Source organism: Pteropus alecto, unplaced genomic scaffold, assembly GCF_000325575.1.
Source record: "Pteropus alecto unplaced genomic scaffold, ASM32557v1 scaffold73, whole genome shotgun sequence".
NCBI lineage: Eukaryota > Metazoa > Chordata > Mammalia > Chiroptera > Pteropodidae > Pteropus > Pteropus alecto.
The window spans coordinates 5,852,947-5,868,613 of NW_006436284.1; the positions used below are offsets into that span (position 1 = coordinate 5,852,947).

Here is a 15,667-nt window from a genome sequence, read left to right on the forward strand (position 1 = left end):
ATGGTTAGATCATCAGAAGCTAACACTCTTGAACTACGTTGTCTTAGATTATGTTGTTTACTAGAGAAATGCATCAATCAGGTTTGACATTATCCCTTTGCATTTTAAATGTCCACATGCTGTATTTCTGTACTTTTGCTCAACTGTGATTACACACATTGGTCTTTAGTGCCCTGTGTCTTTTTTAAGGGAATCCATAATATAAATTCCATGTATGAATTCATTGCCCATAGCCACAAAATACTTGCCTTCACATAAATTTCTGTGTTTTGTTTTTATCAGGCCATGAGAAATATACAACTCAATATGATTCTTTTTCACTTTTCCTACTTGGGAGATCAGTATTAAGTTTAGAGCCCAGAATATGCCATAGTAAAAATTATTTCTCTTCTCCTTTCTTCTTTAATTCATTTCTATGTTTTATAACATAAGTATGCAGTTTCATCCTTTTGGGGAGTAGATATGGTATAAATTATATATATTTCTTTTCAGTTATCTGTGTCATTCCTAGTTTTAATGTATGTAGATATTATATCTTAGAAGACATGAGATGTCACATTTCAATCCAGATTTGTGTGATAAATGATATTACAGTGGGGTCTATTGCAATTTTTTTTCACCTTACAAAGTCATCAGATCCAAGAGCAGTTTTATTTTTTTGCCTTTGGTGGATTCCAATCCTCCAGCCACAAAATGAAGACATTATTGATCATCGCAGTGCTGCCATCCCTCTGCTCTCCATCTTACCCCTGCTGTCTCCCTCAAACAAATCTTTCCTAACTGCATTTTCTAAAAAGGCAGTCAAGCTAATTCCCCCAATCTCCTGTTGCGACTCCCTTCTGAGTTGAGTATCTTACTCTTGTTCCTCACAGCTCCACTTGGCCTGGATCTGTGGAGAGTTTTGAGACCAGCCAAGGTGGATGGAAGAAGGACAGTGAAACTGTTGTGGAAGGTAACGTCACTCTGGGGTATTTGTTTAAAACCCTGGATCTTACACCAAGTGGTCCTTTCTAGGAGAGAGTTCTGGGAGTGAGGAACAAAGGAGAAGTCAGGTGGGTAATGCAGAGAAGAAGAGAAAGGAGGAGGAGATGAGAAAAGAGGATAGGAAACATAACAGAAAAGGAGGAGAAAGAGGGAAAAAATAGGAAAGGAAAAGCGCAAATAGAGGAAAAACAGCCAGGAAACAGGAGAGAAAAGATGGGGGAGCTGATAAAAATAGGCAGAAGACCTGAACAGATATTTCTCCAAAGAGGAAATAAAAATGTCCAATAGACATATGAAAAGATGTTCATAGGAAAAGGTCACTAATCATCAGAGAAACACAAATTAAAACCACAACGAGATATCACCTCACACTTATCAGAATGGCTGTCATCAATAAATCAAAGAACAGCAAGTGTTGACGAAGATGTGGAGGAAAGAGAACTCTCATATACTGTTGGTGGGACTGCGAATTGGTACGGAAAACAGTCTGGAGGGTTCTCAAAAAATTAAAAATGTATATACCTTTTGACCCAGCAATTGCACTTCTGGGTATTTATCCAAAGAAAACTAAAATGATAATTCATAAAGGTCTATGCATCCCTATGTTCATGGCAGCACAATTTACAATAGCCAAAATATGGAAGCAACCTAAGTGCCCATCAAGGGACAATCGGATAAAGAAGTTATGGTTCATATATACAACAAAATACTACTTAGCCATTACAAAAAATGAAATCCTATCATTTGCAACGACATGGATGGAGCTAGAAAGTTGTTATACTGAGTGAAATAAGTCAAACAGAGAAAGATAAATACCATATGATTTCACTTATGTGTGGAATCTAAGGAACAAAAAGAACTAATCAAAAACAGACTCACAAATATTGAGGACAATCTGGTGATGGCCAGATGGGAGGGGAGTTAGGGGGCTAAGAGAAGGGGATGAAGGGTTAAAGAAGTACAAGCTAGTAGTTGATAGGTGGTCACGGAGATGGGAAGCATGGCATAGGGAATACAGTCAGCATTAATGTAATGGCTAGGTGGAGAGCCAGAGGAAAGAAAGAGCAATTCGGGGGATCATTATATAAACTATGTAACTGTCCAACCAATTTACTGTGTACTTGAAACTAATAAAATTTAATGAGAAAAAAAGATGGAGCTGAGGGGAGGAATGGGGAGGAGAGCAGTAAGATGCCAAAACTCTTCAGTATGTTTCTAAAATTCTTAGAAAATACTTATTGTGTTACGTCATGCTTGCTAAAGTCCAGGCAAGTTTAAAGTCCTTTTGTAAATGGAGAATTCACCCTGCTTTGCCAAGTGACATTTCAATCCCAGTTACTTCAGGGTTGGACCATCCTTATACCTTTTTCCTCTCCTTTCACCTCCCTCCCCAGGGCTATGGGAGACTCTCTGGTTGCAGAGGGAGCAGACAAGGGAAAGCACTGTTAGTGGTGTCAACATATTTTAAGGGAAAGAAAGCAAACAATGGCACATACCCTGTGCAGTCAGCCACATAGCAGTGGGCCCGGTAGACCACCTGTGAAATAGATGAGATGGACTTCAGTGTCCTCCTCCTCCTTTTCCTCCTAGCCTGGAGACTGGTCTTCTTTTTGCCTCAAAAGAAGACTTTTCTAAGAATTAGAGTTGAGTAAAAAAGAATGAACTAATGTTAGTGGTGATGATTGTACAGCTCTGTGAATATACTAAAAGCCACTGAATTGTACACTTTAAAACTGAATTTTTGGTATGTGAAGTGTATCTTTATAAAGCTGTTATTTAAAAAAGACAATGAATGTCTTGAAAAAGAAAAGGTTCTTCTGACTGACCTTTTATGTCATGGGAACTGTAAAGGAAATTCTAAAATTGGGAGGGCAGTATAACTTCTAAAGTCCAGTCTGGCCTTACATTCAATCATGCTGCTCCATCTGTGGGTGTTATCAGTAACAGAAAATGAACAACTGGAAAGTCTTCTAATTCCTGAGAACTACTCAACATGCTGATCCCTAGGTAAAACATCTGGTTAGTGGTCTCAGGTTCAAAGCTGAAAAGAAGAGTTTGGCTTGAAGCCCCTGGGGTGACCTTAGGTTTCTGAGCAAGAATTTAGGACTGATAGGGCAGCCCTGAATGTTTTAGTCCTCTTAACTGGGATGCTTGGAGTGCCTTGTCCAGGGATGCGAGCTCTCTTCTCAGAAGGAGCATGTGGTGATAAAAGGCAAGGGCGCAGGTACTCTCCAACTCTTGGGGCCTTCCAGGGAAGAGATGACTCAGAGCCAGAACAGACTTGAGATTGGCTTGGAGAGAATGCCTCAACTTTTTAGCTTATATTCTGCCCATGTGGGATAAAGAGAAAGATACAGCTAAAAGGAAACGGGGGTGGCTTGCTTACACTGGCTCAGGCATTCTCTTAGTTTAGCCTCACGGAATTAGACTTATGTTAAGGGTTGATACCAAAGATTAGCAGATCCCGTCTTCTAGCGCGTGAAGGTGTGATGCCACAGCACGAGGTGTGTTACTCATCCCAGGAGGGCAGTCGCCTGCTTGTAGTTTAGTGCCTAGTGGTCTATATTACTCCAACTCCCATCCCCACCACTTAGCACAGTCTCAGTGCCTTTCCTTTTTTTTTTTTTTTTTTGTTTCTGGCAATAAATTTTGTTTCTTTTGTGTTCAGAAGGCAAAAGGAGCCCCAGTCCTGGAAAAAACACTTGGCTACAACATATGGTACTTTCCAGAAAACAACACTAACCTCACAGAGACAACGAACACCACTAACCAGCAACTTGAACTGTACCTGGGAGATAAGACCTATTGGGTGTCTGTGATTTCTTATAATTCTCTTGGAGAGTCTCCAGTGACCGCCCTGAGGATTCCGGCTATTGATGAAAAGCGTGAGTACAGTGTAAACTTCTTACTTAGATGCCTGACCCCAGCCAGCCAGCCAAGGAGTAATTCCTCTTTTCTCAAGGGAAGTAGAGATTTTTTAGGTTCTGGTGGGAAGAGCAAAATCTTCCGGTAATCAGCGAGCCCCTTGAAATAAAGTTCCTTTGGAACAAAGCCTGTGTTGAAAATCGAACTTCATAAATCATATGATACAAAGTCATACGCCTGGAAGTTCTGTGTGTGGCTTGTATTCGTTTTCGTCTGAGTGAATGTAAGCTAGGTTGCGCCCTGTCAAACTGTCAGATCTGCCACATTTGTCCTCAGTGACTGAAACCTCTCTTTTGAAATCTTCCCCTCACTGCACTGACCACGTCTCAGCCTTGGTTTGCTCGCTCTTCCTTTTTCTTTGCTTCCCCTTCCATTTGACTACCAAGTTAGGAAAGGTTCTGATGTTTCTACTTGCCAATAAATTGCTCATTATACTTTTGATTCAGTAGATTTTAACATTCTACAACTCCCAGGCAAACTCATATTTTATATTCTGTTCTGGAATAAAATACACCTTTGATTCTTATTCAAGGAACTGCAGGCAATAGATGTCCTCTTCCTTGCTTTGTTTTTCTCTATAAATCTTACCACCCCTCATTCTGTCGATTTTCTCATTCTATTATCTCTCCCTCAATAAGACACGAGTTCCATGAGGGCAGAGGTTTTTGTTTGTTTTTCTCTTTTCCTCCTTTTTCTCCTCTTCCTACCCTTCTTCCTCCTCATTTATTATCAACACCTAGAACAGGCATAGAGCAGTTGGCGTAGAAAAGGCGCTCAGTAACTATTTGTTGAAATACACCAATGCACTTTCATATTTGCCATCTTTCTCTATTCGCTGAGACCTGCAGTGGTTCAGGTATTTACACTACCAGCTCTAGACTTGTCTGCTTACACTTGTTTCTTTTTCTTTTTCTTAAACTTAAACCTTTTCTTCTCTTGCCTCATTTTAGAACTCTTAGATATACATATTATATATTTTGAGCTACACTTGGTATTATTTTAGTTAATATTTAATATTATTCCCCACAGTCCTTAGCTCCTGCCATCCTAGTTCCTGCCTATCCAGCGCTCCTAATGATGAAGTTTCTGACAAATGCATGCGTCATTCTTTCTTAATTCTTTCTTAATTGAGGTACTGCTGTTTAATAATCTTAATTTCCTGGTGTAGCCCCAGAGTGGGATGCAGTAAAGAACAGGGGATTAAAACATGGGCTTTGGAGTCTAAGAGCCCTGGATTCAAGTCTTTGCTCTTTCACCAGATACGTAAACCTTGGGCAGGTTATCTAACCTCTCTAAAATTTAGCTACTTGTAAAATGGGGCTGTTATATAATAATACCTACCCGATAGAGTTATTGTGGAAAGGAAATAAGATTGTGTATGTAAAATTCTTTGTCTAGCACTAATTATTATTGTCATTCTTAATAAAATGTCTGATTAAATTTCTATTAGACATGGATTATCAACTTTAAAAATACTATAACTAAAATTATGCTAAATTCAGATAGGGTTTTTTGTTTGTTTTTCCCAATCCTGCTTTGTGTCAGAAGCGTCAGTACGATCATCAGTTATGATGGACCTAGACCAGGTGTAGGCAAACTACAGCTCATGGGCCAAACCTGGCCTGACATCTGTTTTTATAAATAAATTTTTATTGTAACACAGTCACACCCATTTGTTTATATACTGTCAATGTCTCCTTCTATGCAATGATGGCAGAGTTGAGCAGTAGTGACAGAGACCATCTGGCCTGCAAAACCTAAAATATTTACTATCTGGCTCTTTACAGAGAAAGTTTACAGATCTCTATTCTAGAAATAGAAGAAAGCAATGTTTTGTAGAATTTTTTTAATAAAATAGAGTCAACTGGAGAATAATTATAATAATAGTTGTAAGTATAACAATCATTAAGTAAGTATAATAATCATATTTTTCAATATTATATATGTTACACATTATGCTGAGATGACATAGGTTGATCTGATGTTGGCCTTGAAATGACCTATGAAGGAGATGCTCTTAGCTCTAATTTTTAGATGATGAAGCTGAGATTCAGGAAAGCTTAGTAATTTGCCTGAAGTCTCTCAGGTGGAATTCAAGCTCAGGCCTCACTGACTCCAAATGTGTACAATATAATTTTTCCAGAATCTTGGACTTGGTATTAATAAAGTGACTTAGAATTCTGGTCACAGATACTGTGTGATGCTGAACTGTTATTTACCTCTGTTGGCCTCCATTTTTCTACCTTTAAAATTAGGGTATGAAATAGACATACCTTCAGATATTTTCTTGCCTGAATATCCTCTGAGTTCTAGGAGCCCTAAAAAGCAGGAATCTGAAGCAGGGCCTAGAATAGCAAAGTCAGTTGTGTGGTGAGGGGCTGAGGAAGAGGTTGGGCCTGAGCTGGGGTAGAGTTGAGGTTGGCCTAGGACAGCTGGCAAAGGTGAGGCACTATCTCAGAGCTCTACTTGATAAGCCCAAAGTGACTGCCTTCATGCAAGGAATTAGATTTGTTCATAGTCAAAGCCCCTTTTCCCTGGAAGCTCTGTATTTCCTGCCACCCCTGGGGGTACGTTGTATTTGGAGAAACTGCGCAAAAAGTTCTTGTCCAATGATGGAGGGATCTAGCAATTAGTTTATACTCAGTGGAATGATGATTTGGAAACTTCTCTTTCAGCACACTTTAATGCTGTCCAGGCCCTTTCATCTTTCAAGGTTGACTCGTGGTTTAATTGAACTGTTTCTGCAGTCCCCTGGTCCAGAGCCCAGGCTTGTTTCCTCAGTCCCTGAGTACGTTTGGCCCTTTTGACTTGAATCCTGCTCCACAGAGCACCAATGTTGGTAAAGGGAAGGAGTGTGGGCTTAGGAACCCACACGGACTCCCGTCTTCAGGACAGGATTTGTGTGCAAGTAAGTTATTAAGAAAGTGCCTCCAGGGAGACCAGAAAAGGAAACGGAAGAAGCAAGGCCAGGGAAGGGGAAGAGGCCAAGCCAAGGGTGCTGTTTGATTCTCCCAGGGCTGCCCAACACAGTACCACAGACTGGGTGGCTCCAAATCCTGAAAGGTATTGTCTCGTCATTCCAGAGGTTAGAAGTCCGAAATCAAGGTGTTGGCAGGGCCATGATCCCTCAAAAGCCTTTAGGGGAGGATCCTTCCTTACTTCCTCTGTTCTGGAAGCGCCAGCTGTTCCATGACTCCAATCTCTTGCCTCAGTCTTCTCATAGATAGCTTCCTGCGTGTCTCTGTCTCTGTGTCCAAATTCCACTTTTCTTATAAGGATACCAGTCATATTGAGTTAAAGGCCACCATCTTAAGTATGTATATCTGCAACAACCTGATTTCCAAATAAAGTCACATTCTGTGGTATTGAGGATGTCTTTTGGGGGGAAACAATTCAACCCACGAAAAGTGAGATCTGTGATAAAAGTCCTGAGGAGAATGGTTCCAGTCTGACCTTGCATGGGGACTCTGGAGTATAAGTTACATCTCAAAATTATCCCAACCAAGCAAAACACAAAAACAGTAAGAAGGAATCTGAGCAGATCAGGGAGCACTAACATTATCTGCTGTGAGAGGCTAGGTAGAGTTCCCAGTGCTCCAGTCCCAACTTTCAGCCTGACTGGAATGGAAACTGAGGATGCTTAGAGGCTGTTAGCAGGGGCACGCTAGGAGGAGGACCTAGGAGCCATAGGGATTAGGTGGATTGATTTCCTGGCCCTGGCCCCCGCCCCTAGTCTAACTTCAAATTTCCTTCATGCCTCAGTTCCTCTTCTTCAGAGCTACCCTGTTAGGTTGACAAATCACCTGGCCTTGCTTCTAGGACTAGCAGCTGGAGTGTCTCGTAAAGGCCCACTTTGGGAAAAGGATCCATAAACTGTGGCCATCCAGAACAGAGGCTTCTGTGTATACACATAGCCTGCGGGGGCTTGTTGCCTGGACATGGCAGGATTCAATACCCTCGGTCCCCACACAAAATCCCAGCACTCGGCCTAGGCATCCAGCTTCAGAAGGCTTTGGGGTTTTTTTTTTAAGGGACACCATCTCCTCTTCTGCCTCATCCAGGGCTATCTTTGAAATTCATTTAAACATAGTTTTTGTGGATTTTGAAGGCTCAGGTGTGCCGTGGGTGTTGAGGAGTAGATGAGGGCAGAGCCGCTCTCTGATCTTCTGAGCGCCACTGCTTTGCGCCCTCCTTCTCCGCCTAACCGCACCTCCAGATGGTTCTCCTTTCTGCATATTCAGAACATTTTCAATAAGATAGATCTCTGATTCTGGATAACTCCCAGATACTGGATTTGAAGCCACATGTTCAACTTTTATATTAAAAGAGTCCTTGTGACCTGTTTCTAGACATGAGTTTTTCTGCTAGGCAGGCACAAAATGTTGTCGTTACATATTGGTCCATACCTAGGTGCTTTGGATGGGTGTGCGTCTTTCTGATACAGACACGGCTTTTACTGCCTTGAGGATAGGGATCCATAGCCAGGTTGTGCAGGGTGAGCCTAGATGGTTGAAATTTGAAGTCATCTCCCTGGTATGATTTTCGGGTCACCTTCTACCAGCTTCCCAGCCACAGAATTACTGGTGCCTGAAATTCAGCCTTTAAAGATTCATTCTTGTTCTCAGGCTTGCTTTCCTTTAGACTTGCAGAGACACCCATGGAAGGTTAGTCTTTTCAATCATCAACTCTAGCGCGATCCTTTTCTAGAAACAGGTAAATTTTGAGGCGATAAGGAAAGATTACGAAGGCTTTTCATCATCAAAGGGGGAGGGTAAAGAAAAGAGAAACAATAAAACAGATGAAAATAGCACCATGAAGAGAGGCTGCAGGGAAGACCCTGCATTTTGACCTTCTTTAGGATTTGGGCAGTGAATAGATGCCAGTGTGGTTGGCGCATTTGGAGGATGAGTTGGGTAACTGTGAAACAGTCTTCTCTCCTTTCAGCATTTCAGTGCATCGAGGCCATGCAGGCCCGCCTCACTCAGGACCAGCTGGCGGTGGAGTGGCGAAGCTCCACTCCGGAGGTGGACGCATGGATGGTTGAGTGGTTCCCAGATTTGGACTCAGAGCCATCCACCTTTTACTGGGAATCTGTGTCTCAGGCCAGGAACTGGACAATCCAGCAAGGTAGGCAATGTGGATCCCACAAGTTCCTTCTAGGTAGGATTCCATTTTTTTTTTTTTTTCATCAGTTTTTAAATCTTGCGAACTTTGGCATCAAAGCTGAAAATGTGATTAATAGCATTTGACAAGCTACTGCAAGCTTGGTGAAGTGAAACATTTTTTTGGCATTTCCCAGCAATGCTGGGACAAGAAGCCATGGGTATCAGACCAGGCATCTGGCATGTTTCCAGGTAGCTTGTTTCCAGATGGAAAACACCATCTTAACCCGCCACCAGACAATCCTTCTCAGATATCTTGATCATGTGGATAACACCAGCATTTTGTATCTCACCTTTCTTACCCGCTTCAGTTCTGGTTGTCTGTTTCAGAGCTAGGCCCATTCCCCAGGTGATTGGTAAAGGGAATAGCCTTCTTTCAAGGAAGTCTCTGATCCTTGTAAGGCACATAAGTGAGGCTTTATCCTCCCATTCCCGTCAGTCCAACCTTTTTTTTAATACTTAACAGCATTCATATGAAGAATTATACTTATGCAGAGATGCAGGCAGATAGAAGAGCTAGAATTCATGGTATCTGAGTTATTTAGGGTGATATGCTGTTGACAGAAGGATTAAGTTTATTGCGCATCCCTAAGTTATATATCAAAATCAGTGATAAAGGATTGGATCTCTTACTTCTTCCTTCCCCAGTGGCTCTATCATTTTGTCAGAGTGATGCATATTTAGTTCTAAGAATTATTTTAAAATGTTAGAACTGAAATGGACATTAGAGACCAACCAACCTAAGTTCCTTATTTTCCAGGTGTGAAAATATAGAGAAATAGAATACCTTCTATAAGTCTAAGGCCATAACTCTAAGTTTAGCGTTCCTTCTACATGCCATACTTAATGCTTGTCCTCCCCTCCCTCCTCCCCACTCTCTTTTACAGATAAATTACAACCTTTCTGGTGCTATAACATCTCTGTGTATCCAATATGGCAAGACCAAGTGGGCAAGCCATATTCCATCCAGGCTTATGTCAAAGAAGGCGGTATGTATGGACAAGGTCCTGTAGTGGGGAGGAAACATTAGGGCCTGTCCACCATTCAGATAAGGCCATGAATGCCTGTAGCCTTAGTGCTCATCCATGCTGTACCTTCAGCTTCTAGTGAGCTATGTATGTTTGACACATTGTGGTCAAGTTCTCGATTCAATGAATTTCAAAGCTAGGGCAGACATTAGAGATCAAGTCCAAGCCCCTCATTTCACAAATGGAAAATTGAAATCAGAGAGGTAAAATAACTTGCCCAAATTCACAAAGAAACTGAGTACAGACGGCGCTATAAGCAGAAATAACATTTAGTTAAGACCAAGTTAGGGACCTACAGATTTAAGTTAGAGATACTAAAAAATTATTTTTAATTGTGTAGGAATAGCAAGGATTTTACTGGTGAACTTCTCAGACTTTATTTTTTGTATTTGGAAGTTAACATCTTCCAGATTCAACAAAAAAAATGTATCTTGTCACTCAAAGAAAACCTATGGAAGCATACTCTTCAGCTATTTGATAATCACTATTACAGATGTGAGTGGAAGAGCTGGGTGCCAAATTAGAGTGAAAAGTCTAGAAGAAAGTCCTTTTTCTCCAATATTGGACACTGCTTCTCTTCCTGGTTAATGACCCCAGAGAACATTTTTTCCCCAAACGAGTTGATTTATCAATTTCCTACTCTGCCCCACCTCTGACCTCCAACACTAATTTCAGTCTGAGTAATGGACAAAGTCCTGTGGGGAGCAGGATCTGCTGGGGGGTGATGCAGTGTTTATTATTTATCTCCCTTTCTCGTAAAGTTCCGTCATCAGGTCCTGTGACCAAAGCGGAGAACATTGGTGTGAAGACAGTCACAATCGCATGGAAAGAGATTCCCAAAAGTCAGAGAAATGGTTTCATTAGCAACTACACAATATTTTACGAAGCCGAGGATGGAAAAAAATTCTGTAAGTGTGCTTTATAGCTTAGTTGAAAAAACTCCAGAACCTCAAATAGATGCCGTGGCTAGACCTACCATCGGGGAGGCTCCTGTCGTTGGTACCCCGCAGCCTTGCATGAATCACTTAGCTTCGTTGAGCCTCTCTGAAAATGGGGCCAAGAGCACCTACCTCTTGACTTTTCTGGAGCCAAATGAGAGTGAGTGACAGTACCTGAGAGTCCTGTATGAACAGGAGGAGTGGATATCATTTTCCCTGGTCAGGCTGTAAACAGGTTCGCCTCTTGGGAGCTTCCTGACTGTTATGCCTGAATTAGAGAGTGCAGTGGGGACAGACCCTGTCCGGTGGCACATACCTCGGTATGGGACCCTTTACCATGACTCCTACTGCCCACTGCAAAGTCATACAGTATCTCCTGACATCCTAATTTCTGGGCTAGGCGTGGATTCTTGTTTAGGCTAATTTTTATGTTGTTATTGAAAAATACATATAATATAAAATTTACTACTTTAAACATTTGAAAGCATATGATTTAGTAGCATTAAGTACATCCATGATGTTGTATAACCATCACCACTACCTATTTCCACTCTAAAAAGAAACGCTGCACCCATCAGTCAGTCACTTCCCGTCGTTCTCTTCCCACCGTCCCTGGAAACCACAAAACTGCTTTCTGTCTCTGTGGATGTACCTGTTCTGGATATTTTATATAACTGGAATCATATAATACGTAGCCTTTTGTGTTTGCTTCATTCATTTAGCATAGTGTTTCCGAAGTTTATCTGTGTTGGAGCATGTATTAGTACCTCATTTCTTCTCATGATCGAATAATACATTCGATTGTATGGACAGTACATACTTTATCCATTTATCTGTTGATGGATATTTGTTGGTTTTTTTTTTTTTTTCTCTTTTGGCTACTGTGATTAATGCTGATGTGAATATTGGTGTACAAATATCTGTTTGAGTCCCTGCTTTAATTCTTTGGGGTATATACCTACAAGAGGAATTGCTGGGTCATATGGTAATTCTAGTTTAAATTATTGTGGAACCACCCAACTGTTTTCCACAATGGCTACACCATTTTACATTTCTACCAGCAGTGTATGAAAGTTTGAATTCCTCCACATCCTTTACCAACACTTGTTATTTTCTGTTAAAAAAAAAAAATTATGGCTATTCCAGTGGGTGCTCAGTGCTGTTTCAGTGTGATGTTGATTTTCATTTCCTTAATAACTAATGATGCTGGACATCTTTGCATGTGTTTATTGACCATTTGTATATCTTCTTTGGAAAAAACCTTTTCAGTCTCTGTCCCTTTTTAAATTGTGTTATTTGTCTTTTAGTTGTGTTCTAAGAGTTTTTTTACATATTCTGGATGTAAGTTCTTTATCAAATACATGATTTGCAAATATTTTTCCTCATTCTGTAGATTGTCTTTTTTACTCTCCTGATAGTCTTTTGATATATAAAAGCTTTAAATTTTGATTAAGTCCAGTTTAATCGATTTTGTTGTTGCTTCTATGTTTTGTGTCGTGTCTAAGAAACTATTGCCGAATTCAAAGCCATGTAGGTTTGCCCTGTGTTGTCTTCTAAGAGTTTTATAGTTTTAGCTTTTATATTTAGGTCTTTGATCCATCTTTATAGGCTAATTTTAAGCATAGAGGGATTGTGGTATGAGATGGCCGAGCTTGGACGTACTGGTTCCAGTGCTCTTATTTCAGTGCTATTAAAGCACAATTTCAGTTGGGCTTGGCTGTGGTGTTTGACTTCTTCATTTTTCCTTTAGCCAAGACAGTCAACTCCAGCATCCTGCAGTATGACCTGGAGTCCCTGACACGAAAGACCTCTTACACTGTTCAGGTCATGGCCAGTACCAGTGCTGGGGGAACCAACAGCACCCGAATAAACTTCAAGACATTGTCAATTAGTGAGTATTTCCTTCAAGCCCTCCGTACACGTCTCCTTGCCATCTCCCTTAGACCAGTCAGAAATGCTGTTTGCTGTTTGCTGAAGGCAGCGGGAAGCCAAAGTCAGAAGGGCCTCCTGCTCTCTGGCTCACTGACTTTCCTGGAAGGTGTATGGGCGAGGAGAGAGTAGGTAGAGAAAGCAAAGCTGCATTTGGAAAGCCTGATCTCTTTGCTCCTTCCTCATGGGTGGCCCTATATTGGCCTGAGGTGGAGGGATAGAGTTAATGTCAACTTCAGTCTCAGATCCAAACCAGCTCCTGCCCTGAGGCTGTCCCCAAGTTCATAGTCGCCAGCTTCTGCGTGTCAGAGGTTACTGCACCATGGAGCCTTGGAGGGAAACATTGGTTGAATAAGCATCATCATCATTTGTGGAGTTTTTGAGCAAAAAAGCACATAACATTTTCTATTTATCAGCTTTTACGTTACAAAATAAGGAGCAAGAAAGATTTAATAAATATAACAAAAATGTAAAAAAATGTAGTTTCATATGATGATTATGGGGAATATTCAAGAGGGAAAGAAGATGGAAAGAGGAGGTAGATGAAGAAGAAGGAGAAAGGGAGAAACAGAGATATATGTTAGTTTTTTCAAGTCCTTGTGTGAAAGAGATTTGATTTTAAGGATATATTAAAACTTTTAAGAAATGAACGACTTTGGCCCCGGGTGCGCCAGGCCCTGGATGTGCCAGCTCCCCCCACCCAAGGGCACTGGGGGTGCCATTCCCCGGGGGGCACCAGGCCCCAGCTGCACGCCATGAGCGTCTGGGAGGAGACACCCCGCCTTCAGAGATTCAGTTCTTAAGGGAAACCGCAACATCCATAGGTCAGGGGTGGAAGTGGGGTGTGGGGGGAAATTACAGTGGGGGGAGGGGAAATGAATGACCTTTTATACTAAAAGTAAAGGAACATTTCTAAATTTTGCAGTAACAGCTAAAAATAGTCTGCTTTAAGTAGTCTCGAAAGCCTCTTGCTCGTCACATTTTCAAAAGAATAGAAATAGCTTTATTATTCTGGAAAATGTGAGTATAGCATGTTTTTACATAGAAAATATGTTCTATTTTTAAGGACCGACATTGCCTTTTTGGAGTTCTTTTTGATATTGCTCTTTAAAATCATGTTGTATTTTTACAACACTAGATACAAATTGCATTATATGATGAAATTTTCTCCAGGGATCAAACTGTAGGGAAGAGCCTTCCTTGGAGCCTAGAAGTTTCTTACCCTTGATCTACAGAGTATAGATCTCTCTGCTTCTACCTTTGATCCTCTACAATCTATTCTCCACATAGCAGCTGGAGTTTAAAACCCTAGACCCCCTGCTTACAACCCACCAGTGGCTTCTGTTGTATTTAAAATAAAATCCAAACTCCTTCCTGTAGCTTTCAGAATCCTTCAACATCTGTCCCTTGCTAACCTCATCTCCTACCACTTTCTGCGTCTATTTATATTCCTTCTTCCCACGTCAAGGCTTCTGCATCTGCTGTTTCTTCTGCCTGGAATGCTTTCCCCATATTTTCTCACAGTGGTTCCTTCCCATTATTAATATAAGCTCAGTTTTCACTTCTCAAAGAAATCTTCCTTCACCACTCTATCTAATGTTGCTAACTTTTCTCCTACCTTACCTTATTTACTTTCTATCACACCATTTTATCTGAAAGAAGCTTATTTATTGTCTGAATTGTTTTACTAGAACATAAGCTCCATGAGATAAAGGATCTTGTAGTTCTTGTGTATTGCTGTTTGTTTTATTACTCAGAATAGTGTTTGGTAAATCATAAGTGCTCAGTAAATATTCACTAAATGAATGAACTTGGAGGATGGACGGTGAACACAATGTCTGTCAGTATTATTCAGGGAGAAGAGAACTGGATGGGGAGCCACAAACACCAAGATTTTTTTTTTTTTTGATTGAATGAATTCGAATGAATCGAAAGAAAAGTAATAAGGAATGTGTTTCTGAAGCTACTGGAAGAAAAAATTAATCTTTGATTTTTATCTTGAAAGTGAGGAGCTAAACCTGCTACTGATTTTTGTTCTCTTTTTCCCAAAGGTGTCCTTGAGATTGGCCTTATAACTTCTCTGATTGGAGGAGGCCTCCTTATTCTTATCATCCTGACGATGGCATATGGTCTCAAAAAACCCAAGTGAGTTTACAGCCAACAGCATGTGCCCTTAAATCAAGGATGGAAAGGGTAGAAGGCATCATGGGCGGGAGAAGGTATTCTGCCACTAAGGAGACGTTCACTCACTTATTATTTGGTACATATTTATTGAGTTTATTATGTGCCATACCCTGTGGATCACCAGAATTCTGCCAAACAAGACTTTCACTTGCCATACCCCCCCGTGCAGGCCTTGGCCTTTTGAGGCCAGAGGAGTACCAGCTGCTCCATAAGATTCGTCTGCTGTGTTCAGTATCTGAGACTAGGGTTGGGGAGAAGATCTTTTCCCTCAATGTCTCGAGAGGGTCCCTGGCAGTAGCAGGAGACCTCAAGGCCACTAACGTCTCTCTCAGGCAGAGCAGGGATCTGTGTCCCCAAGGATTTAGAGTGCTAGCCAGTCATATGCCCAGCATAGACTTGTTCTTTGCTTGCGGTACAGTGTTGGAGGGCTGGCTGCAGGGGCATTTGTTCTGCCTGTCCCGGTTGCTTTGGGGAAGAAAGCTTATCTTCAGAGAGCCTCGTGCTACCCTGATGGTCA

The 15,667-nt window shown here is 41.2% G+C and overlaps 1 protein-coding gene across 1 annotated transcript in view; it reads left to right on the top strand.

The window, feature by feature from the left end:
* Positions 1-15,667, top strand: part of IL31RA (interleukin 31 receptor A) — a 38,309-nt gene that overhangs the window by 20,179 nt on the left and 2,463 nt on the right. Inside the window, exons 6-12 of the mRNA XM_006912468.2 lie at positions 873-952; positions 3,653-3,869; positions 8,854-9,036; positions 9,959-10,060; positions 10,861-11,007; positions 12,788-12,928; positions 15,018-15,111. Of these exons, the coding sequence (XP_006912530.2) occupies positions 873-952; positions 3,653-3,869; positions 8,854-9,036; positions 9,959-10,060; positions 10,861-11,007; positions 12,788-12,928; positions 15,018-15,111 (964 nt within the window). The remainder of the gene's footprint in view (positions 1-872; positions 953-3,652; positions 3,870-8,853; positions 9,037-9,958; positions 10,061-10,860; positions 11,008-12,787; positions 12,929-15,017; positions 15,112-15,667) is intronic.